Source organism: Platalea leucorodia (assembly GCF_965183815.1).
Source record: "Platalea leucorodia genome assembly, chromosome: 1".
NCBI lineage: Eukaryota > Metazoa > Chordata > Aves > Pelecaniformes > Threskiornithidae > Platalea > Platalea leucorodia.
Genome location: NC_138823.1, coordinates 121953675 through 121977703, shown reverse-complemented (window position 1 = coordinate 121977703; position 24029 = coordinate 121953675). Strand labels below are relative to the sequence as shown.

General features: G+C 42.0%; 1 protein-coding gene across 2 annotated transcripts; it reads left to right on the top strand.

Annotated features, from left to right (window-relative positions):
• The first annotated feature begins 3492 nt into the window (after positions 1–3492).
• On the top strand, positions 3493–23219 carry NOD1 (nucleotide binding oligomerization domain containing 1). 2 transcript variants are annotated; one of them, XM_082337488.1, is made up of 11 exons: positions 3493–3825; positions 5723–5897; positions 7145–8948; positions 10963–11046; positions 12104–12187; positions 14264–14347; positions 16400–16483; positions 18625–18708; positions 19347–19430; positions 21469–21552; positions 22986–23219. In XM_082337488.1, exons 1-11 carry the CDS (start codon positions 3610–3612, stop codon positions 23056–23058), a joined length of 2856 nt encoding a protein of 951 aa, XP_082193614.1. In that variant the 5' UTR covers positions 3493–3609; the 3' UTR covers positions 23059–23219. The 2 variants fall into 2 exon arrangements, with proteins under 2 accessions (XP_082193614.1, XP_082193615.1); XM_082337489.1 differs by lacking the exons at positions 19347–19430; positions 21469–21552; positions 22986–23219 and adding an exon at positions 19182–19309.
• Positions 23220–24029: the final 810 nt, after the last annotated feature.

The window sequence follows — 24029 nt, the reverse complement described above, 5'->3', positions numbered from 1 at the left end:
TTATGGACAGTGTGTTTCTCTAAGACAACATGCATGTTTCTCATGCTGATCAGGACTTTAGGTGCTGTTGCACCTATTACTGCTACTGTAGAAAATTTTTGTGTCTACTTTAGTCTGAGTAGGACCTGAAGTTTCTTCATAGAGCTGATACACTTTGCTACAAACATGCACATACCTGCCTTGCTTTTAACTATGTTTGGCAGGAACTCTTTCTGTTTTGGCACCGTTTAAGGTGTTCAGCTGCTCATCTGATGTGACATTTTCTTAGTCTATGGATGGTGGAAATTTCCATTTTTTTCTTATTAAAAGGCACTGATGAAAATTACTATTTTCTCCAGTACTGGGTGGTGTGGTTTTTTTGCCTTAAAGTTAATATTGCCACTGAAAATATCACTGAGTACGTCATCATGCACAGAATTCATATTGCCAGCTCTGACTTCCCTGCTCGGCATTTTTGCTCTTTCTCTTTTTTTCCCCTGATGCTTAGCCTCACTTTATATTCTTTTTTGATTGCTCTCTTGTTTCTCCACTCTCTTGCAGATCACCCTGTGTGAAAGGGAACACGCTCTCTCCTGCAGCACACGTATGCACACCCCTTCCAAGAGCAACCAGGTTCTGTACTGACTTGGACTTAGTCAGATGCAGGGCAGGCATCTTTGAGACCTTCTGATCTTTCCATATTTTCCATGTTTTTGTCCTTTTGCTGTATTTCTTCTCTTTTGCTGTCCTCTTTGTAGATGGATCTCAAAGAGTGAAGAAAATACTTATATTAGTTTTGTACACATGATAGCACTTTGGTTCATTATTATGGTTTCCCTCATGTTTGTCTCGGTTCTTCTCACAAAGTAGGAAGAACGAAAATGCATTAGGATAATGTGGTCCTAGAATAACCAAAGCAAGCAGGGAACATTGGGTAGATGCAGTATCTTGAAAGAAGAGGGTTAATATTTCTATTGCATGTGTTGTGAGGTGACTCTATCTCTTTAACTAAAAGCTTGTAAAAGCTTTAGAGTAAATGAGGTTTTCAACATTGTTTGGTCTTTATGATAGAGTTCATTTATGGAATGAGCTTTCTTGAACAAAGAGATGTGCCAGTGTGGCTTCTAGGAAGCCGAGTGACTCAGAAATCAGCCACTTCATCCGGTGGGTCATGTGAATGGTGTAATGAAAGGTTGATTTGTCTGAGTAGATGCAGTCACTTACTCATGTGGCAAGAAATTCAGATCACTTGGTTACATTCCCTTTGGTTGAAAGAGTTTTGCAGTTGGCTGTGATCCAAACCAGTTGTGCTGGGGATTTACGGAGTTTGCCTTCAGGGGGGCTCAACTCTTAATGCAGTTACCTGCATCTGTGCAGATCATCAACCCTAAGTTAGGACATCTTGGTCTCATGAAATCAGAGGAGCTGAGCTGGTTTGCCCTGTGGTTATAAGTGTAGATAGGTAGTATCACTAAAATGCAGTGGTATAACCTGTGTCTTTCCCCAGCATCAAGCAGGAGAAGCTACGCTGATGCAGACTGCAGCTTCTGGTATGGAAAACCCATAGAAATGAGTTCGTTCCAGTAGCAGGTCACCTAGAAGAATCTGTGAGCTGGCAGGGCTCAGTTGTAACTCGTCAGGGGAGTGCTGGGGAGCATGTGGAAAGTTTGCTGGCATTGTAAACGTCTTGGGAAATTGTGAGAATTTTGTAGCAGCACAGCTGGCACTTTTACAGAATTGCTGAAGAAGGGCTTTGTGTTTTGTTTTTATTAATATGACTGTAATCAGAATCTAAGAACATTCTTCCAAATATCCCTTGACCTGCTGAAGCAACAGTAGGTTTTACCTGTTAGTGGAGGGTGCCAGTAATTTGTGTTAGTCATGCAAATTCTCATTGTCTATGTGGAGGTGGTTCAGTTGTGGTCTTGCAAAAAAATCTGCTTTTTGCACAGGAAATCGTATGTGCAAGGTTTGTACCTAAATAATACCTAAATTAACTTATTGTTGAATTGTAATTACAATATAACTTCATGCCTGCTATATGGTATATTAACTGCAATGTAAAAAAAAGCCCTTTAGTAAATACAATAGAGAGCCATCTGATCCTGATTCCTACTGCCTTCTTTTTGTTTTTTGTAAAGAAAAATGGGAATAAATGGCCATCTAAAAATAGCTCCCAAGTGCTGGTGTAGAGAACAAGAGCATACATGGCACATATATTTGTAGACAGTGAGAGAACATTCATGCTAAAGAGTATGGTTTCTAAACAACATCTCTACAGCAGTGAGAGGGTTTCCTGAGCCCGTAGCTGTCTGAGTTAATGATCATGTTGTGTCTCTAGGTGTACATACAGGGGCTGAGGTCAGGCATTCAAGCCTAAGTGTTTGCACAGGTTTTAAACTGGTATTTTCATTACAAGCTGTATTATGTGCAATCTCTTGCTTTTATGAAGATAGAGGTGGGTTGGATACCCAATGCAGTAATGAATATGAATTTTGATGCTGTCTTCCAGGCCCAGTTCATCATATGGGGAAAGAATCTGTGAATTCAGTTATTTTGTGCAATTCCTGTGCAAGGAGTGGTCCAGATTTTTTGTGTGAATCGCTAGAGATGGGATCTTGTATATTTATAATCACTTATTTCAGTTCTTTCTGTAACGTTATTTTTCAGATTCTGAAAAACTGTATTTTTAAATTTCATGGTTACTCACTTGAATTTGATAAGATTAACCAAATTAAACAAATGCAATGATATTTTCGCTGTTTCACGCGCTGTCTGAACCAGTAGCTTTAGGAGGTGTGAAGTGCGCTGTGCCCTTAAGCAATGTATTAGCTCTGAAATCTACAGCAGCATTCTCACTGTTAGCATCATTTTACTCTTGGCTATCTTAACAGAAACATCTGATCAGTGGTTTTCCCACAGTCTCACTAGTGCCGCTCAAACCTGGTGCCCTGAAGCTAAATGCTTTTTTCCTCGTTTAGCTAAAACTGTCTCAGAGTTCACAAGGCCTTGCTTACAAGGACAGTTATCATATTGGCAACACTTTATACAGGGTCTTTTGTTGTAACAAAGAAAAAGCAAAGTGAATTGCTACTATAAATTAATTCTTCCTACAAAATTAATTGCTATGAACTATAATTTTATTCCATTTATTTCCTTGTCCAGATATGTTTGGACAGATGCCCTGCTTTGTCTATTGAAACATGAAAAGCTAATAAAAAATATTAAATTATGCACTAAGAACAGGCAGTTAATAAAGCAGCATTATTTGAGTCAAGCTACAGTAAAGCTGTGGTATTAGAGGGGAGACTGCATGCAGTAGGTAATTTTTTTCCAAAACCTGAACAAATAACTGGAAGTACCTGAGGAAGAAATCAGAAATTTTTCTTAATAAAGTTGGCCATGATATTACACAGAGGTTGAAAGTATTCTTTGATGGCTAATTGAAGGATGTATCTGTATAGGATGAGATTTTAAACTGAGGTTCTATACAATTACTTTTTACAGGCTTGGTAATGTGAAGGACAGATTGCCTGTTTCCCCAAAGTTAACTCCAAGCTGACTTCTCACTTCAAACGGACAGTTTGTCAAAGATGAGGCTAGGTGGAGCAGCTTCTTGCTATCTCAACTATGGAAGGCCAACTTTGTGCTAACGTGGAGATTTCTGTGAAAAAACCTCCAGGAGCAAGTCCTCCGTCCTTCATTGCTTTGTTGAAGGTATACCGAGAACTTCTGGTCACTAGAATCCGAAACACGCAGTGTTTGATTGACAACTTGATTAAGAATGACTACTTCTCCACTGAAGATGCAGAGATTGTTGTCCAATTTCCAACTCAAGCAGATAAGGTATTCTTTTTATTTCACTAGCCAGCATAAGCTTTTTGTTGCTTTCAATTTACCACTGGGTTTTATGGGCTTACCTGGCAATTTTACATCTAATGTCTTTTCTAGTCTTTGTCATTTTGGAGTTTCCCCATCCCATTCCTTCTGGACAAGTGTCTCCAGCACATGTCTTTCCAGCATGGCTGGCACTGCTTGTAACACCCGTTGGCAGCTGTAAGAACGAGCAGGGTGGTAATTGCTGTTCTGTCCCAGCAGCTGCAGCTTTGTCCTCTGATAAGGAGGTGACTACAGTGGCAGTTAGAGTGCAGCTTCTACACGCAAGCCTTCATTATTGTGCAGAGTATTGCACTGAAAATCTACTTTAGGATGCTGTGGGGCGCATCATCCTGCTGTAGAGGGGGAGAGACAGAAATGAAATATTATTTTAGAAGTTAATGATTGTGTGTTGTCCATGCGCACACCTTCCCTTCTCTTTAAAGACCTAGGTACATTGTAAATGTTTGTGTGGAAAATGGATATATCCTGACATATTTGGGGTTTTGATTCATCTTTGGGCATCAGTAGCAAAAATTATTTCCTGGTCTTTTGATGGGAGAAAATTATCACATGTACACAGTCGCTCTTTGCATCATGACTTAAAGCAAACTCCTGATCTGTTTTCCTGACCAACCAGTCATGCAGCTTCAGAATAGTGTCACAGTTAGAGGCAGGCAAACCATAAAACATTCAGAGACCTTGAACTTCACTAACAGTGCAGATTTTCATAAAATAGTAATTCTTGCTGGCAAGCTGAAATGGTAACACAGTGCTCGCTCTGTGCATAGGGTCAAAGCTGAATAAATGCACTCTGTATGATCATCTCCATTTCTTATTGTTTAGCATAATATACATGATTGTTGTAACAAAGCTGAGGGGGAGGCAGTGCATCAGGACTATAAGCAGAGACAGAGAGCAGGCCACAGCAGTAAGTGAAGTGGACTCTGTGGGAGGTTCTCGAAGGCATAAAATTGCTTTTTAGAGCATACAAATTGTCAAAAAATACCACATTTTTGCTGTGCTGTATGTACCTCACCCTGGTTTAAGCTCACAAGAGACCACAGTCTCTAGAAACCTTTGTCTGGTTTAGAACTGAATTCTTCATTCATTTCCAGCAAGAAGAAGATCCAGACGTTCAGCATGGGCCTCCAAATGATTGCTCTGTCCTGCAGAGCGTTTAGTACTAGGGTTGCCCTGTACTGGTTGCACAGAGGTCAAATTCTGCCTTGCTTTTAGAGGTAACGCTTAGTCTTGAGCTGCGCCAGCCACTGCCTGGTAGCCATTAGTTTTAGTAACAGGCAGGCAACGAGTCCATTGTACAGAGAGCGCCTACAGAACTGAGTTGCTCTGTTAAAAGGAAGAGTTGTAGGTTTTTGGAATTGCATTAAGATCCAGGGAGAGATTCTGCCTACCTCACTCTGGATCTGGCTGGATCCTGAGGTAAATCTAAATGTGACTGTAGTATTTACAAACCAGACGGTGAATTTACGGCACTGAGAAACCACCCCTTTCTTTTTTATTTTAACCAGCATGGGATTTAAAATATACTATCTCGCCAGGCTGAGGAAATCCTTTAGGTTCCCTATTGAGGAGCTGTATTTATCCATTTTGTTTCTGGTTAGCGTACAATTGAGCTACAAGTTCAGACCTTAAGTTGCAGAGCCAACTTTCTTGCAACATCCAAATACAAAGTCAGTTTTGTGATGGTTCAAATTCAGAGCTAGATTTTGAATTCAAGTTTTTGAAGCACCAGTTTTGATTTTGGTGCCCTGTTCCAGTCCAAAAAAGGATCCTAAAGCAGTCTGCAAGTGTAACTGTGGTAAAACGTTGTGCATCAATGATCTTTCACGTAGTGTTTTTTCAGGTTCGCAAAATTCTAGACTTGGTTCAGAGCAAGGGAGAAGAAGTCTCAGAATATTTCATCCGTGTCCTGCAGAAAGTCACTGATGCTTACTATGAACTTCAACCTTGGCTGGATGAAATAGGTTATGAGCCTTCAGAGACTATTTGTAGTAAACCTGTGGTAAATACAGATCCAGGTAAGGTCATGCATCTATATACCTTCCCTTAGAACTACCCTGCTATGTAGGAAGCTCTAACACGGTAATGTGAGAGTAAGAGAGTCTAGGCAGGCACAGCCAGGGCAAATAATTGCATGCATGCTGTACTTGCTAGCAGTGGTAGCCAGATAATTAAAAGGCACACTGTATAACGCAACAGCCATGTTGATATATTACATCCTGTTTTGCTAATGTCAAGCTCTTTCTGCGTTTGTTTGTGGGTATGTAGCCTAATGGCATAACCACCTTGTGCCAGCTGTAGTATTTTCTAGGCCTCTGCTACAATTTATTAGCAACACCATGATGTTTTGGCAACGGAATAGCCAGTATTTCATGATGAGGACAGTCAAGCAATGAGGCAGGTTGCCCAGAGAGTCTGTGCAGTCTCCATACTTGGAGGTTTTCAAGATCCAACTAGATAAAGCCCTGAGTAACCTCATCTAATCTCATAAATGACCCTGTTCTGAGTAGGAGGTTGGACTAGAGTCCTTTTGAAGTCCCTTCCAATCTGAATTATTCTATGGTCCTAAATGATGAGTTATACCAAAAGTCAGAGTTAAAGTATTGCAGAAAAAAATGTTTTCCTCCTGAGAGGTTTTTTCATACCATATAAATACAAGAATTACTTTGCCCCCATCTGAAGCAAAGTTTCTGTTGCAATAAAAACACAAGCCAACATTACACAATAACTGAGACTCTTTTTTTGTCACCTTAAAAAAAAAATCTTTTGAGGTGCCTGGCACCCAGTTTCTAAAATGCATGCCTTCTATTTACAGTAATAAAAATTACCAAACAGGTTAGGAAAGAATAACCACCTACCTGATAGAAATTGCAGGTAGAATATAAATATAGTGAAAAGGCAGATGCCAAAGCTAATCAGTGACCACCAACCCCTGCCTTTGCAAAGAGTAAAACAGTCTTTAGCAAAAGGTCAGGGGCGTGGCTTTGAGTCTCAGCTGAAAGATAGCAGCCCCTTAAAGCAATGCAGTGTCAGTACTGGCTTTCAGGAAATGGTGGCCCATACATTACCTCTTTCATTACCACCTGAATTACCCAGGAGAGTGATGATGGCAGCACAAATAAATAGAAATAATCTGCCAAAGAACCAATTTTACATAAGAATTTTTGTAGTTTATTACCCCCTCTTGGTTCCCAAAGAGGTGTGTCATCATATACATAGGCTTTTTAATAATAGTCTTTTTAATAATATTTCACTGTCTTTTTAGTTAGCAGGTATTGCCAGAAACTCAGATATGAACTGGGACGGGACTCCAAGTTTGTTACGTCATACGCTCAGAGGGAAGAGATGCTGCTTGAAGAAATCTACTCTGACAGTATTATGGAGCTGGTCAGTTTTACCAATGAGAGTCTAGGCAAAGTGTGTCAGTTAGAAGCCCTTTTTGATGATGCAGTTGGGCTAATTAATGAAGATGGAGAGACTATTTATGTCTTTGGTGATGCAGGAATTGGAAAATCCATCTTGCTACAAAAGATACAAAGCCTTTGGGCCAGAAAAGAATTGGACATAGGGGCCAAATTTTTCTTCCGTTTCCGATGTAGGATGTTTAGTTGCTTTAAGGAAGATGAAGCCATATGTTTGAAAGACCTGCTCTTCAAATATAATTGCTACCCAGACCAGGACCCCACAGAGGTGTTCCATCACATCTTGCAATTCCCTCATACAGTTCTTTTCACATTTGATGGCTTCGATGAGATCTATTCCAACTTTGATCTCAGTAGTGTTCCTGAGATGTGTTCACCCAACGAACCCATCCACCCCCTGGTGCTGCTGGTTAGCCTTCTCAGAGGGAAGCTTCTTAAGGGATCCAAGAAAATTCTTACAGCGAGGACAGGAACTGAGATCCAAAGAAACATCATTAGAAAGAAAGTGTTGCTCCGGGGTTTCTCGAACAATAACCTGAAGGAATACACAGCCATGTTTTTCAAAGATGAGGGGCAACGAACACTGGTATTGAACCAGTTGGAAGCTAACCCCAATCTCTGCAGTTTGTGTTCAGTGCCTTTATTTTGTTGGATTATCTTTAAATGCTATGAACACTTCCATTCCATGTTTGACAGCCATGAGCTTCCAGACTGTTCTGTTACATTGACAGATGTATTTTTGCTCATGATTGAAGTTCATCTGAACCGCTCTCTGAAAACAAGTTTGCTGAAGAACAACACCAGGAGCCAAGCAGAGATGTTCAGATCAAGAAAGGAAACTCTGCTAGCTTTGGGTAAAATGGCATACAAAGGGATGGAGAACTCTTTCTTCATCTTCGAGCAGGAGGAGGTCTCATCAGCGAACATCTCTGAAGAAGATTTGCAATTGGGCTTTCTCAGGACAGTTAAAGGTTACAGTGGCTGTGACAATCAGTCCACCTATGAGTTCTTGCACTTAACCCTTCAGTCTTTTTTCACAGCTTTGTTCCTGGTTATTGAAGAGAAAGTGGGTGCCAAGGAGTTACTTCAGTTTTTCAATGAATGTTCTTCCACTGAGACTGCCCAGCATACTTGCCTTCGTATTCCTTGGTTGAAGAAACAACTAGCAGGGGAAGATCCTTTCCGAAATAATGAGCACTTTCATTTTACCAATCTATTTCTTTGTGGCCTGCTTTCTAGATCCAAGCAGAAGCTCTTCAGACATTTAGTTTTGCCTGCAGTCATTAAAAGGAAGAGAAAGACGCTCATCACATACCTTGGGGAGAGCATGAGATCCCACCTGAAAGGCCTCACTCGGTCCAGGCTTCCAAAGTACAATCAGATCCAGGTCCAGCCCAACTTTGTTTGGATGCTGAGGTGCCTTTACGAGACTCAGAGTGAGGAAGTGGGGAAGCTGGCTGCCAAACGCATGCATGCCAATTACATCAAGCTCACATACTGCAATGCCTACTCTGCTGACTGCAGCGCTATTTCCTTTGTTGTGCATCACTTTCAAAAGCGCCTGGCTCTGGATTTGGACAACAACAACATCAATGACTATGGAGTAAAACAGCTGCTACCTTGTTTCAGCAAGCTTGCAGTGATCAGGTAGGAGTCTGTGCAAGCAGGACCTTGCTTATCCTTGGTTTATTCCGCAAAGTACTGGGCTGGAGGAATTGATCTTCAAAGTGGAGAAAGACAAGGATTCTTACTGCTGCTGGAAATTAGTTTCACATCTTCTGAAATCTTTGTTGAGCCAGGCAGAGGAGCAGGGATAAGCTGTGAATTTGGAAACCCAAATGGAAAGGGTGATAAGTCCTCAGAAGCCAGGACGGTTTAAACCTGTAGGTTGAGTTAGCTCCATCTCAAACTGTTTTGTCTCAAAAGAGGATTTTTATGGGACAGAGTGCTTAAAGGAAAGGAAACAGAAGTACTTCCTCCATTATCTGAAGATAGCCTGAGCCTGTCTCTGCCCTTGGTCATATGGGGTAAGAGAGGATCTACTATCCCCAATAACCCTTGATTAAGCTCTGAATTTCTTGCTTTTTACATCCTGCCAAGATGTCTGGCTTTCACAGAACAAAAGCTAACATGTAATACTCCATGACAGGATGTAGTTGAAGTCTTTAGATGTGGTGTTTCCCTGAGGTGACCTGGAGGGAGGACATGGCTTGGTGTGATCAGGGAGAACTAACTCCACCTCTAACACCGCAGGCCAGATTGTTCCACCTCCAGTCCTTTGAGGTTGTGCCATGTAGCTATACCTTATTTGTCCAAACATTTAGGTGTAGAAGACCAGGAACTTCAAATATAGCTTTTTTTAAAGCTCCTTCAGCCTCATGAGAATAGTTTTTAATAAATGGATTTATTCCTCCTGGTTGGCTGTGTTCTACCTTGTTTTCCTCTAGGACTAAATCAAAGCAAGTGACACTTGTTTTTTTCCAGTTAGTTGCAAATCAGCTGACCTCCCAAGAGAAAGCAATAAGGAAACTTGGGGGGAAATGTATAAGTATGTAAGACAAAACAAAGAAGAAAAGGACAGACTTTCATTCGTTGTCCGTATCGTATGATCATGCCATACCCAGCATGATCTTAACACCATCCCCAGCACCAAACCGGTCTGTTAGGTTGTCTTTTTGTCTTTATGGATCTTCTGATATTAGGATTCTGATTTCTAATGACCAATTTCTGCAGGTCAGGAAATGTTTTTTTCTAACAGCTTAACCATCCCTTTCAAAGAAGCAGACTGTTCTGAGCTGTAGAAATGGGCTCTGCTTTCTCCTATGTGCTAGCGCATTCCAAAGTGACCAGGTTACTAACTAGCAAGAGCCAGGGAGGCTGTTGGTGATAAGGGACTCTCAGCAGTGAATGTTCAGCTTCAGCATTTGTGTGGAAACTAAAGCTCGTCAAAATTTTTTCACGGGGACACCTTTACCCAGAAAATGTGATTCATCAGAATTGGAATGCTTCATGGGAACGTGTCCATTTAGGCCAGGTGAAAAAGCTTGAGAAGTTTAAAAAAATAAAAAAAATCTGTGAAAAGAAGTATTTTTATTCTGTGAATGACTGACATTGATTTGTTTCGTGTCTAGTTGGGACAATAAAATTAGAAACATCTAGCACGCCCATGGGACTGCAGTTCTGTTTCCTGGCCAGGGCTTTTCACAACCTTTATTCAGTGGAGCCTGAATGTGTTGTGACTTTCAAGATGCCTGGCTTTCACTAGGTACTCGGAGAGAAGGGTGCAAGAAGAGTAGTTTGGAAAGCTTGCTTTTGCTAGGGTGTCAAGCAGAATTTATTCCTGCAATCACAGTAAGCGCAGGAGGAGGATGAGGTGTTTGTGTCTGGTTTCTGACTTACTACATTTTATTGTTTTCAGTTCTGTGGACAGCTTCCAGAGCATTACCTTGGAGATTTGGGGCTTTTTGTTTTCTGTTGTTTTTGAAGTGAGCCATACGAAACTGAGCTCACATTTCCCTTAATGGCTTTTAATATGTGGCATAAGGGCCTGTTAAAATATCAGAGGAAAACGCATAGACCTCCAGTCATTCATTAACTCATGGGTGATGAACACATGTAATCTGTATTGATTCAAACTTTCTTTTCTTTCCCTTCATTCCAGGCTCAGTGTAAATCAGGTCACAGATCACGGAGTAAGGATCTTGTATGAAGAACTCTCCAAGTACCAAATTGTGACTTTCTTGGGGTATGTACCAACTGGGAGCAAAACACTAGATATTGATACTAGAAAACAAAACTGCAATGCTGACAGTACTGACACAGCAAAGGTGGGGTGGAAACCACAGTTACCTCCTCATTTACTGAACATAAGCAAAGCAGCATTTTGTGTCAGCGATGATTCGGCGGCCATCCTGTAGCAGTTCACTGGGAAAAGGACTACAGCTTCCTCTCCCATTGCACTGCCTCACAGGGTGGCCTCCGCTGACATCAAGCCCTTCTATAACAGAGTGCAGACCACTGTCAGGTTACCGAACTGTGCGGGCATGCTAGTTTTACACCTAAAGCCTTCTGCTAGCTGTGGGGTGGGGAGAGAGCGCGAGCAAGGTCATGTGTGCTTTATATATATTGTTTTCTCTGCTGTAAACTGCTTTATTTCAGCTATGTAAAGCAGATACAGCTTGGTAGAGACTAGTATCAGAAATACAGTTTCAAGTGTCATGTTCGTGGTACCAATTTCTTTAAGACCTTAATTAGTTCTTAATCAAGTTGAAGCTGGAAGGCATGTTAGCTCTGACTTCCTGCTCTTGGTTAAGTAGCTACATAAAAATGACTTTTTGAGAAGTAAATATGAATACCAAGAATTGCCTCCTTCCTCCAGTGCCCTAATGTAAGTATATCTGCTCAGGTATCTGATCTTCAGTAATATTTGCAAGGGGATTTTATGACTTTTAAAAGACCAAAAATACGTTCTTTTGGTGTTTTCTCTTCTGACTTCTCTTCTGGCAATATTATTTCTGTACTAACACAGGAATAAAGGGAAGCTTTGTTTGCTTGGGAAGACCATTTATTAAAAAAATCATATAAATATTTTCCCATGATTTACAGTCTGGTCTCCTTGTATTTTATATCTAGCCCTTCACAATATGAATTGTATATCAAAACAGAAATACAAGCAACTGTGAATATGTACAAAGCCGTACAAAAAAGACAGATGCTGCATGTGCATTATAAAACATTCAGGTTTTAAATATTAAAGTAACAGCAGGAATAACCTATTTTTACCAATGTGATTTTTCTTTAAGCTTATACAACAATCAAATCACTGACGTTGGAGCCAAATATGTTGCAAAACTAATTGAAGAGTGTTCAAGCCTTGAATACGTTAAGTATGTTGGATTTTTTTTTTTTCCTTTCTACAGCATGCTAGTTAAGGTAAAGAAACTTGAAACAGGAGGGAGAATGGGAAAAAAGACAAAAATTATGTTTCAAATAAAATATAACTTATGTGGCAGTTGTATATTCTTTTACAGCAGTCTAGCAGTGAATGGCAGCAGGTGAAACTCTTGAGTCCACAGTCTTTACTGGAATATAGTAGTAAGCAAAAGGAGAGCATGAGACCTGAGATCCAGTCTGAGCACCTGAGTGAGGCTTAAGTGGTGCATTAACCTTGCTGCCCTTTGCAATAGGCGAATTCACCTGGATTTAGTACCAAGCTTCTTCATATCTTGTCTTCTATGGGCCATTGGAGTCAGGCTGTGTTGATGTCATACCTCAGCTCTGTAATTCCCCAAATCCACTTGGTGAGTTGTTCCCTTTAATTCCTGGAACTTGCCCAGAGAAGAGTGCCTGGCCTCGCACTACACTAGTTTGACATAAAGGTAGATCATTAACCAATGGTTTAATTGTGACCATAGCAGAAAATAGAGGTAACTACAGCAATGTCAGCTGCTGGTGTGAATGTAGCAACCAGCAGCCAGGGACTTTTGGGTTATAGTCCTTGTTTTACCACTAACTTGGTCTGAAACCCCACACTAGCCACATCCTTCCCACTTGAAATATTTGCAGAGTTGTGAAACCCGAGAGCACTCTGGTTCTTTCACTGCTTTGACACAGTGCTTTGCTTATTTAATCTAACTTTCACAAAAAAGCCTGTTGGAAGATGGTTACTTTCAGGCTGCATAGTAACCCCAGAGATTATTTTGAGATAGAGTGCATATTCATGTGCCTGAAGTCAGTCAAACAAACCAGTTTTACTTTATGTAAATGTAGTGGGTTGAGGGGGTTTTGGTTTGTTCTTTACACCAATGTATATGCAATTAACACTTACCTCTTCCTTGAACTCCAGCCATTTGGTATCCCCACACAGGCCAAAAAGAGAAAAGGTCTTCTGTAGAGGGCCAGCCAGAGATACTCACTGCTGCACTGATGTATGCCACTACCTATAGCCTATGCTCAGAACGGAAAGACTTGAAATTATTACAATATGTGCTTATCAGGTGCAGTGTCCTCTGGAGCCACACAGCCAAGAAATATTCTGTTCCCTGTGGCATCATGAAACATGCTGCATGTAATTCATGTACCCTGTAGCAGCTTCTGATATTATGAACAATATTAAAAACTAGGCAGGGGTCCTTGTCTTGAGGATCAGTTCCCAAAGCTCATTTCTGACATACTGAGCACCAAAACCAAGACTCTACAGTAATACTTCTGATTCGGAGGGCTGACATGCAAAATATGTAAAAGACAACATAAAATGATGTCTTTTAACCAAAGGTCAAATGCCCGCAGTATTTTTTTACTCTAGGTTAATCTTTGATAACTGTAGCTAGCCTCCAGAGTTAATTAGCCTTAAATAGAATGATAGAATCCCAGGTTGGAAGGGACCTCAAGGATCATCTGGTCCAACCTTTCTAGCACAGTCTAGACAAGATGGCCCAGCACCATGTCCAGCTGAGTCTTAAACGTGTTTGGCGTAGCGGAGTTAACCACTTCCCTGTGGAGGTTATTCCAATGATTGACTGTTCTCATTGTGAAAAATTTACCTCTTGTGTCCAATCGGAATCTCCCTGGGAGTAACTTGTACCCGTTAGCCCTTGTCCTCACCATGTGACTCCTTGTAAAAAGGGAGTCTCCATCTTCTTTGTAGCTCCCCTTTAAGTACTGGTACTGGTACTACATGGTGATGAGACCGCCTCCTTTTCTCAAGGCTGAACAAACCCAGCTCTCTCAGCCTATCCTCATACAGCAGGCTTCCCAGACCCTTGACCATCTTGGTGGCCCTTCTCTGGACCCCCTCCAGCCTGTCCACATCTTATTTGTATAACAGGGACCAGAACTGTACACAGTATTCCAGGTGTGGCCTGACAAGCGCTGAGTAGAGTGGGATAATGAGCAATACCTGTATTGCTTTCTGAGCTGGTGTTCTAAGAGCTGTACTTCATCCATTCGTGTATTTTGTGCAGAATAGGAGCAAACAAAATAACGAGCGAAGGAGGGAAGTGCCTTGCCCAGGCCATCCAGAAGAGCAAGACAATGTTTGAAATTGGGTAAGTTCAGTGCTAAGGAGCAGAGCTCAGGGCTTGGTCTTGTCAAGGCATCTGTAAATCCCTTTGGATTCCTTCTTTCATTCTTACCTTTCCTTCTGCCATTCCTCCCCACGGTGGCATTAGAACAAACTGGTGCAGAAGCATAGCCACATTTTCCATTCAGAGGGAAAAGGAGGGCTGCTTTATTGTTCTCCAGGTCACACAATGTTTGTTTTGGGTTTTGTTTCCCTGTTCTGACAGAACCTTAAAGGAGAGACAAACTAACAAAAGGACAGTATGTAAAGATAGCCACTTTCCTTGCAGCAACACAGCTGTTCTAGAGATATTTGGTAATTTTTAAAAGTCTGGGTGGTTTTATGACTATTGGCAATGTACCTAGCTATTAAGTGTCGTTGTTACAGTTGTCAAACCTTCTGCATCAAGTCCTGATAAAGCTGTGAGAGCAAGAAGGAATTCCTGTCATCCTTCTCTCTAGTTTGTCCCAAACCAGAGAGTCTGCTCTTACTGGATAGAGGTCTGAATGTACTGTAAACCTTTAATCCCTGTCCTCTGTCTCAGGAGAGATGCTAGACTTGAGGGTTTGATTTCCACACACCTCCCCCCCCCAGCCCCCCGCAAATCCCAGTTTCTCTTTCCACTCTACAGGAGAACATTTTTCTCAGAATCTAATACTCAAATACATGGAATTAAACCTCTGTTTTGCCATTGTGAATATCACAATAACCCTGAAATACAAAAATCAGACTTGAACAATCAGATTTTTGCCCTTTAATTTTGTTGTTCTACAACATTTCACAAGTATAGTCAACAGTATGCACACTTCCATTGTCATATAGCTGGGTCTGCTGCGCTGTACTTGCTATAATTTCAGTGAAGGACTCCTGTTTTCTCCTGTGGAGGAAATAATCACTCCAAATGGATTTTGGATAGCTTGGAGAGAAATGTTTAAACAGGTATATATTCAGCATTTACATAACAAACTGCATTGGAACTGAAGGACAAGGAAATTCTAGGGAACTTACTGGAAGTGGATGTGTTTAGATACCACAAAGCTCAATTGATTTTAAAAGAGCTGCCAACTAATTACCCATCAAGCTGAGTGTGGCTCTGAGTCATCAAGCCATGATCCTTGTAAAAAAAAAATCTTATACCTCAGCAGAGGCACTTTCAAGCCTCATAATATAGGGTGAATTTTCAAAGTGGTTGGTCTGCATAGAAAAAGCGTGACCAGATAATTCTATTAAATGTTTATCAAATCTCTGCAGCATTACCTTCTCTTAACCCTTTGTGTTACCAAGGGTTGTTCTGCCATTGGAAATACTATTCCTTACAAATGTGTGGAAGAGCCCAGGGTTATAGTGTCCCTGTGAGATTTTGATCTTTCTCTTGGCAGCTGGAGAGAGAGGAGATACCACTTGGGTGTAACGCTGAAGGAATTGTAACTGTTTTCCCAGACTATTCTGGAGGAGAGGAGGAGCTTGTAGAGCAGTTCCCTTCAGAAAGTCACCCATTTGTGTGTGGGTCCCTGTGCAGTTGTGCATCTGGGGAGTCTTTCCCAAGACCTGTACTTTGCACTGTGTAAAGGCCAGTCTGTGCCCAACAGGGAACAGGAAAACTGCACCAGGGGTATGGGGAGGAAACGCTGAGCAGGGAAATGATAGTGTGATAGCGACTTGGTGTATTTCTCACGGCAGCTCACTGTACAGGACCACAAGACTCCTTTACCCCATAAGGGTACAGGGCTGCGGAGGGTTTGCCCAGCAGAGCAAGGCGATCCCAAAAGCACTCCTGCTGCAGCAGGCTGTCTCCTAGAGCTGCTGCTTCTGTGCTCTGGCCTTAGGGTACTGGTGAGTCAGCAGAGGCTGGTGGTGTGGTGTGCAGGGAGTGGAACGTGCCTGGCTCAGCGGGGAGGGTACCTGCCAGGTTTCTCACAAGCCTGAAAGACTGTGAAGTAATCGGGGAGAAGGGAGGGGAGAGAAAAAGGGGAGAATGCAATGCCGAGGGGCAGCAGGGCAGCGCAACTGATATCTCCTGGTTTCCTCTCTTCACCAGGATGTGGGGTAATCAAGTTGGAGACGAAGGAGCAAAGGCGTTTGCAGAGGCCCTGAGGAACCACCCCAGGTTAACAAACGTGAGGTAAAACACCAGCGGAGCCAGGCAGCTCAGCGTAGCGCTGGCTTTCCCATTGTGCTTTGAAGCGATGACTCTTCCCACTAAGCTTTGGCTTTGAACACCATCTGGTATTGCAGCCTTTGCTGTGTAACCAACAGGCTCTTGGTGCAAGCAAGAGGCCAGACTGAATCAAAAAGCCCCGTGCAGCCATTAAGCAAGTTAAAAATATTGCAGGGCTGGCATCGTTTCCTCTGCACCTCCACCCCTCATGCTGCACAGAGTTACTGGCATTTGTGAAAGCACATGGTCAGTGGGTGCCATTTTGATCTGGGAGCATTAGCAGAAGGATGCACCAGCTGTCACAGAATCAGGCTCCCAGTGAGCTCAGTGTTAACAGTTTCTGTTGCAAAGGTACAACAGCTTTTACCAAAGTAATTTTTAGGTGATAAACTGTTTGGGTAGGGACTGGAGCATTCTTAAATTCAGGCTCATCCTGTACTCCAGTGGAACTATGACACCGCACATTCAGTGCTAATGAGATGTAGTTCTCACTGGAGTTCAGTGATTCATCTCAAATTAGCCTTCTGGAAGCCCTCACATGGGTGAAGTTCGTACCACAGGACCGGGAGAAGCCAGCCCATCCCCTGCCAGACTTTCAAATGCTGGCTAGGGATTTAAAGATGCATATTGTGGCAGCTGCTGCTGTTCTGGAGTCCCTCCATACAGCTGGAGCACGGGGTTCATGGTGATCCTTTCCATTTGTCTCCCAGTTCCACTGGCCTCCACGGTGAAGGAGCAGACAAGGCTCCTTGGTTTCCCCACAAGGTGGCACATGGCACTAGTTTCTTTAGAAATACGGTACTCGGGGAGTTCGGGGATCTCTGGAGAGCTTATTGCTGCCACTTCAGATCCAGGGATTTCAGAGCTGGTGCCTTGTCCTCCTTTCTGCAAGCGGATAGCTGGGCTTAAAAAATTAAAAGCTGAACAGGTGCAGTGACCTAGATATATTTAAACTTAAAAGCTATCATCTGAAATAGCCATCTTCCCATAATTGCAGAATCCATCCAGACGCATCAGACTTGAAAGAAAACATTTTGAACCTGAATCAGAGCTGGGTTGCACTTGGGATTCTCAGACGGGAACAAATATGCTGATTAATGTGCTCGCAAAAATAAGGAGGAGTAACGGTGCTGGCTAGGGCTAGGTTTTGCTGGCACCTGTGCAGGGTGAATCTTGTGCTCTGCGGTGTACTTGCACTTGGGTTCATTTCTTATCTTCCACTGGTTAATCCTGCTTCATGATTTGAATTCATAGTTAGCACCAGTGGTAGCTTTATGCGAAGATTAAGGGAAGATAGTCCCTACTACATCAGTTTACTTCAGTATATTTGCCATTTTTAGGCCCAGTCATGACGGACTGAGAATATCTAGTTTCAGCTGAAGCTAGAAGGGACTCATGCTAACACATTCCTGCCATTGCCCTACTTGATCCCCCTTTCTACATTTTTTTGAGACCTTGCATTATTTTCAGGCTCCGGCCTGGCTTTTGAGGGGGGAAATGCTTTTTGAACTCTCAAAGCCTGGAGCATAACTTTTTAACTGGATGATTTTGCCAATGTCTATTCAAAGAATGAAGGGCAGACTAAGAAATGTTTGTGGTTTGTAATGGAAAGCATGCATTTACAAGCTCATCTCTCCATACACAACAGAAGGTGCTGTGTTTGGAAGAAGAATGAGGTATTCAGGCATCTGAAGGACTTAAAGGACAAAGTGCCCAGTTTGTACAGGGAGTTGGGATGAGAAATGCGTATAAAAACCTGTGTACTACTAAGTACAACTCTTTGTCCTTGTTAAAAGCCTGGACTCTAAAATCACTGGGTGCAACTCTGCTGTCGGTCCCAAGAGTACAACTCACTGACAGCAAACTTATGGCCTGTATGACAGACCTGCATGACAGACCTGCACTCAGGCTGCAGCCTGTGAACTGTTCTCACTTGTAAAAGTCATAAGGACTTACTGGTTTGCAAGTACGTGAGCCTTTGAAACACCCAAATGCTGCACTGTACAACGGGGAAACAGATCATCCGCGATATTCATTAGTATTTGACAGCGGAAGAGCCAAGTGATGCTGGCTCTTTCTTACACCTTTGTATCTTTACTTCACAGTCTCGCGTTCAATGGCATCACGACAGAGGGAGGCAAAAGCATTGCTGAAGCTATGCAACACAACAACTCTGTGAAAATATTCTGGTAATTGACAGTGTGGTCTACTTCTCCACCTCTTCTTTCTCCAGAGAAAGCTGCAGCCTAATTTTCTTTCTTCTAATCCCATTGACTCCTCCTACTCCCCCCTCCTCCTTCTTTTCCTCCCCCCATCCCCTATGCTTTCACTACCAGCAAGCTATAAGGTGTATCCCTCTGGAAGAATGTGGACATGAGTAATGGATCAGCAGCACGTGTCCTTTAGGACATGTTCCAATGCCCCAGTATCATGCTTTGCTCTGCTCCCTCCATTTTGCTTTCCCCATCTTCTCTCACTTCCATCATCTGAAGTCAAGTTCTTTGTCCTCAGTTTTTGCACCTCTTCAGTGTTGTCTCTCCCTCTCTACCTTTTCCCACCACACCTCACCCACCTTTGCGATACTAAAACATCATGAGAAAGAATCATTAGAACATTGCTCTGAGAAATAAAGATCTGATACTCTTGTCTCTTTTACCTCCAGGGCTTCTCTTCAGTATCTCTTTGTGCCCAGCCTTTAGAAATTGCTCAGGGCAGGAACAGCACATCCCCCTTTGGCTGTCTAAAGCTAAGTCACAGACAAGCTGGAAAAACAGGGGGCTGAAAAATAATGATAACACCCTAAGTGAACATTTCTTCTCCCACTTAGGTTGACTAAAAATGAGCTGGATGATGAGGCAGCAATGAGTTTTGCAGAGATGCTGAAGGTCAACAAGAAACTGGTGCATTTATGGTGAGTTACATTCCACAGAAGCACAGGCTCTTTGGCAGTCACTGCATTAAAGCTTCACCTTCCAAGTCTATGTAGGTCACCGTAAGCTTTCTGTGCGTGGTCTGGATGCAGCTGACTGGTTGTAGACAGTTCTAATGGAAAGTTAATAAAGCTGCTGTCTAGCGTTTTGAACCTGCTTTCATATGGGGAAAAGTTTAAGCTGGTTGTGTGTCCTGGTAACTTTTGAACTACTAATTGATTTCATCTCCCCTTAGGGGAACGGTACTGGCCTCAGACACAAAAGCTTCAAAAAAAAATACAGGCAGACAGCTAGAATAGAATAACCTTGTTATGATTCTTACTATTTATCATCATACTATGAAAGCAGCAAGCTCAACTCTTACTCTTCAACCAAGAACCTACATGGCAAACACGTAAATGCATGTCCCATTTGCCTGATGTTTTCTTCTAGGGCTAGCACTTTCACTCATGCAAGACACTCATCTATAAGAGAGAAATCCCCAGGAAACCAGGGATTACTTCTAGCAATCACAGAGAGACTTGCTAAACTTCTAAGAAAACACAACACTGGGTGTTCTAATCCAGAGGTTCACAAGAATTTGTCCATGGATGGGGTTGGGCAGATGTGGGCTGTGAAACAAACAGCCGTCCGTTCATTCCAAGCGATCAAGAGAACATAATAAATGGAGTCCCTTTACAAGCTTATACAAAGACATGATGCATGCCGGTTGTCAGAGGTGCCAAGTACTTGTAGCCTCTTTTGAAAGAAGTAGAAGGTCTGGTGCCCATCACCCTGAAAATAAAAAAGGGGGGGGGAGGGCTTGATTTATTTGCACACAGCTGCAGATACGCTTCACGGAGCAGTTTGGTTTGAATTCATCATAAAACTTTCCCCATCCAAAGCAGGCATAATAATCTAGATACATGTCTTTACTGTGGCTCAGTATTGTCCAACAGTTTCTGCCAGTAGACAAATTTCTATCCTACTTTGTTGGTTATACCGGTGGATACCTCCAAAAGGCAGTGACCTGTATAGATAATTGAACTTGAGGCAGAATTAACGTGTTTTTCCAGTAGCTGAAAGAATCTACTGGATCCCTTTGCATTTTCATTAATGTACCAAGTGCAGAAAGTCCTTTAATAGGAATGCGTTCCTGCTTCCTTCCTTCCCTCCCTCCCGAAGAGATCATTCAATGCATTCCAGTTTTCAGCCTCATCCTGAATCCTGTGGGATTCATGCAGCCAGTCACATGGAATGGTACAGCTATGGGCACACCATGGTAGACTGAAAGGTAAGTACTGAATTAGGCTAGGCTGATGAGTATTTTTGTACTCACGCAGATGAGGGGGCTTTGTTCATTTTTAGCTAGGGGAATGGTCTACAGTGGTTAATAAGAATTACCTAATGCTTCTTCAGTTGTGCTACTTGAGGATCTTTTGTTTCTTTTTTTTCCCCTTAGCTCAGATTAGACATACTTTATAGCTGCTAAGGTGGCTTCACTGCTCCAGGACTCGCACCTGCTCATACAGGAGTCAAATTCAGTGCCTTATTTTTCAAAGATCTGGCTGGTCTGATAAACAAGACAGGAGGATTTGGCAACCTCTAGATCATACCTGCTAAAACACTAGGCTTACACAGGTTCTGTACTCAGAATTTTCTGTACGTCACTTAAAAATGTCTCACAGTGTTCTTAATAAGAAAACAGAGCTAAGAGGTGAGTCTGTCTCAGAGTCCAAATACCACAACCTCATACCAGTAGTAAACAGTTCTCAGCAGAAATTTGTCAGCTATGTAATTAAGCTCAGTATCTCCAGAATGCAACCACACACAAGATGAAAAGACTGATACTCTGGGCTCTGTTTCTGAAAGTGCATGTGGGGCATTTGACCAATACCGCATACCACCCTCACAGACAGAAATCGCAACGGTCTTCTTGTGGCAGACAGCTTTGCTCCTTGACGTCAAGCTGAGCGTAGGTTGTGCGTGCGCTATAAATTAGTTTGCGTGTTAGTTTGACATGAAGTGCTTTCTTTTTAGGCTTATCCAGAATCAAATTACAGCCAAAGGGGTGAAGTATCTCAGCGAAGCTCTCAAGGAGAACACAGCCATTAAAGAAGTCTGGTAAAGATCCCCTCCTCCAAGCCTCACTTTGTAAACTTTCTTTCCCTCTAAAACACTTTTGGCATTACTACTTTCCAGCCTAAAAAATTCAGAGCAAGTTTATGTGAGGCAGGGGGTTGTAGTTCCAGCTGTGCGTTTCAAATAGGTAAAAAGCCTCTGTCATTGAAACACTTCCCTGTGTGTTACGAATGACAAGCAGTTTTTTTAGTTCACATCTGTCTGTACCACTGACTCGTAAAATGTGTATGTTTGCAGAATTGAGGCCTAAATTTATAGACCAAGTTTTGCTTGTCCTGCTTTATTTTTAAACTTCTGAACGTGTTCAAGCTTTTCAGGAGCTAAATCCCAACAAGCAGGAGATGGTTACATTTAATTAGCATACTAATTTGGTTCATAGAATTTGTGCTTGGGTTTTCTTTGGGCGGTGCTCCAAACACACTGAAAGTGCTAAGCTAGGAGAAGATTAACTTTTTGTAGGATTTGCTTGGTTTGGTTTAGGTAGGCATCACATAGTCACACATGCGCATTGTAAGGCACAAAGCCAAATACCACACTCCTTCCTTCACCTCAGGGAGCTCAGGAGTCAATAGAACTGTGCTGGTTTTAGCACCGCTGCTTTATTATTGAACATGAAATTTATTTTTAAATATATATATTTGTTTTAGTGAAAGGACACTGAATTCTTGCTTAGAAAGACGATGACTCACTATCTGACTAGTGGGTTCCCTGGAGATGCGGAAGAGATGCTTTTTTCCAAGGCCACTGTCAGCTTTCGTCTATAGAAGAGGCATCAATTCCCCCTTGAATCGTTCCGAATCTTCAGACTGAAATTTGTCTTTTGATTCGTGCCTGAATTTTCAGAGGTGTTCATTAACCCCAATAATTTCATGACTCTAAATGGTTTAATAGATTTCAACATTTCTGAAAGCTGTACTTACCAGGCTGCTCATTTTCAGGGGTGTTAAGTATCAATGTAGATTAACTTTATGTAGCCAGGCTTGAAATTTTGCGGTATAATGCCTGAGTATTTAAGAGAGTTTTCTTCCCATGCTGTCACGGAAGACACAAAATGCTCTGAAGACTGTTTACATTTCTTTAAACTAGCCCACTGCATGGTAAGAACCTTTGTCAGCTATATGCTGCTTGCTGAAAGGCAAACAGCTGGGTATCCAACACCGATTGTAGTTCAGTGAAGTTTAGGTATTAGTTCAGGTTTTATTTCTGAAGAAGTAGCCTTGTTCCTCATGTGTGCAGTGGGAACAGCAGTGCTGTAGCCTCCTGTCTGAGGCCGGTTCCCGGCCGTGTGCCCTTGAGAAGCATGCAGCTCACGCGGCATTGCAAATCTGTAATCTCTGCTCCAAAATCTTGGAAAAATGGAAGATAGGCAACAGTCACTACCTTGCTTTCACATCCCTTTTCTTTTTCCCCTCCAGTTTGAACGGGAACCTGATAAGCCAAGAAGAGGCCAAAGCTTTTGAAAATGAAGAACGGATCATTTGCTTTTAAATGAGGACTTTCCCATTTCGACAAGCTTCATGTTACAAAGGTTACTCCTACGCTTCGACTGCAGAGTTTATAAAGGTGTAAATCTGCCGTGCTCATGGCAGCTTAATCATGTATCTCTCTTCTGCCTTTTTACGAACATGCTGTGCTCCCTCAGCTCCATCCCTTACCCCGCCTGTTATTCTTAATCCTTTTGGGGAGTGGGAAGTTGCCTGGGTAAATAATTAATGTTTGCATGGTGCTTTGAAGATGAAATGCAAAGTGTTAACAGACCAAATCCACTGGCATTTTGATAACTGAGTTTAGATTTATTCTGTACACTGATGTAAATAATCTCTAATTTATTTATATACATAGACACATACACACATATATATGCAAGAAGGGGTGCAAGATGCACAAACTCCACAAGCTTACAGTAGTATCTGCCTCATAACTGAAAATGAATATGTGTAGGTTTACTGGAAACATAATCCATCTACAATAGTTGCATGGTACTTTTTTTTTTCAATATTAATACCTTTCTCCTGCCTAGAAATTAGGCCCTTATTTCTCCAGTGACTATAGGCAGCATTGTAGACATTGCCTTTTTTTTTTCTTGGAGAAATGGATACATCAGGCTCAGATTACTTTCAATAATCTTTTTTTTCCATATTGAAGCTAATACATTTTCTTTTATATAACCAGAGGTCCTTACTGCCATTGCTGTAAAAGCATAAAACTGGCAGTAAAACACTTCTGCTTAAAATTTCTTGAGGGCTGCATAGAAACTGCTGCCTCCTGTTTTCACAGTGTTTGTTCTGGGGAGGGGGTCTGGAGATAAATGTGAAATATTAATTAGCAGGCTGTTCATTGCCTTGGCTCTTGGCCTAGACACCGTGCTGGTGGCAGTACACCAATATGAAGTTGCCTAGCTTCAGGGGGGAGAAAGGACAATTGAAAATCAATTGCGTCAAGTAGAAATCCCTTCTCCC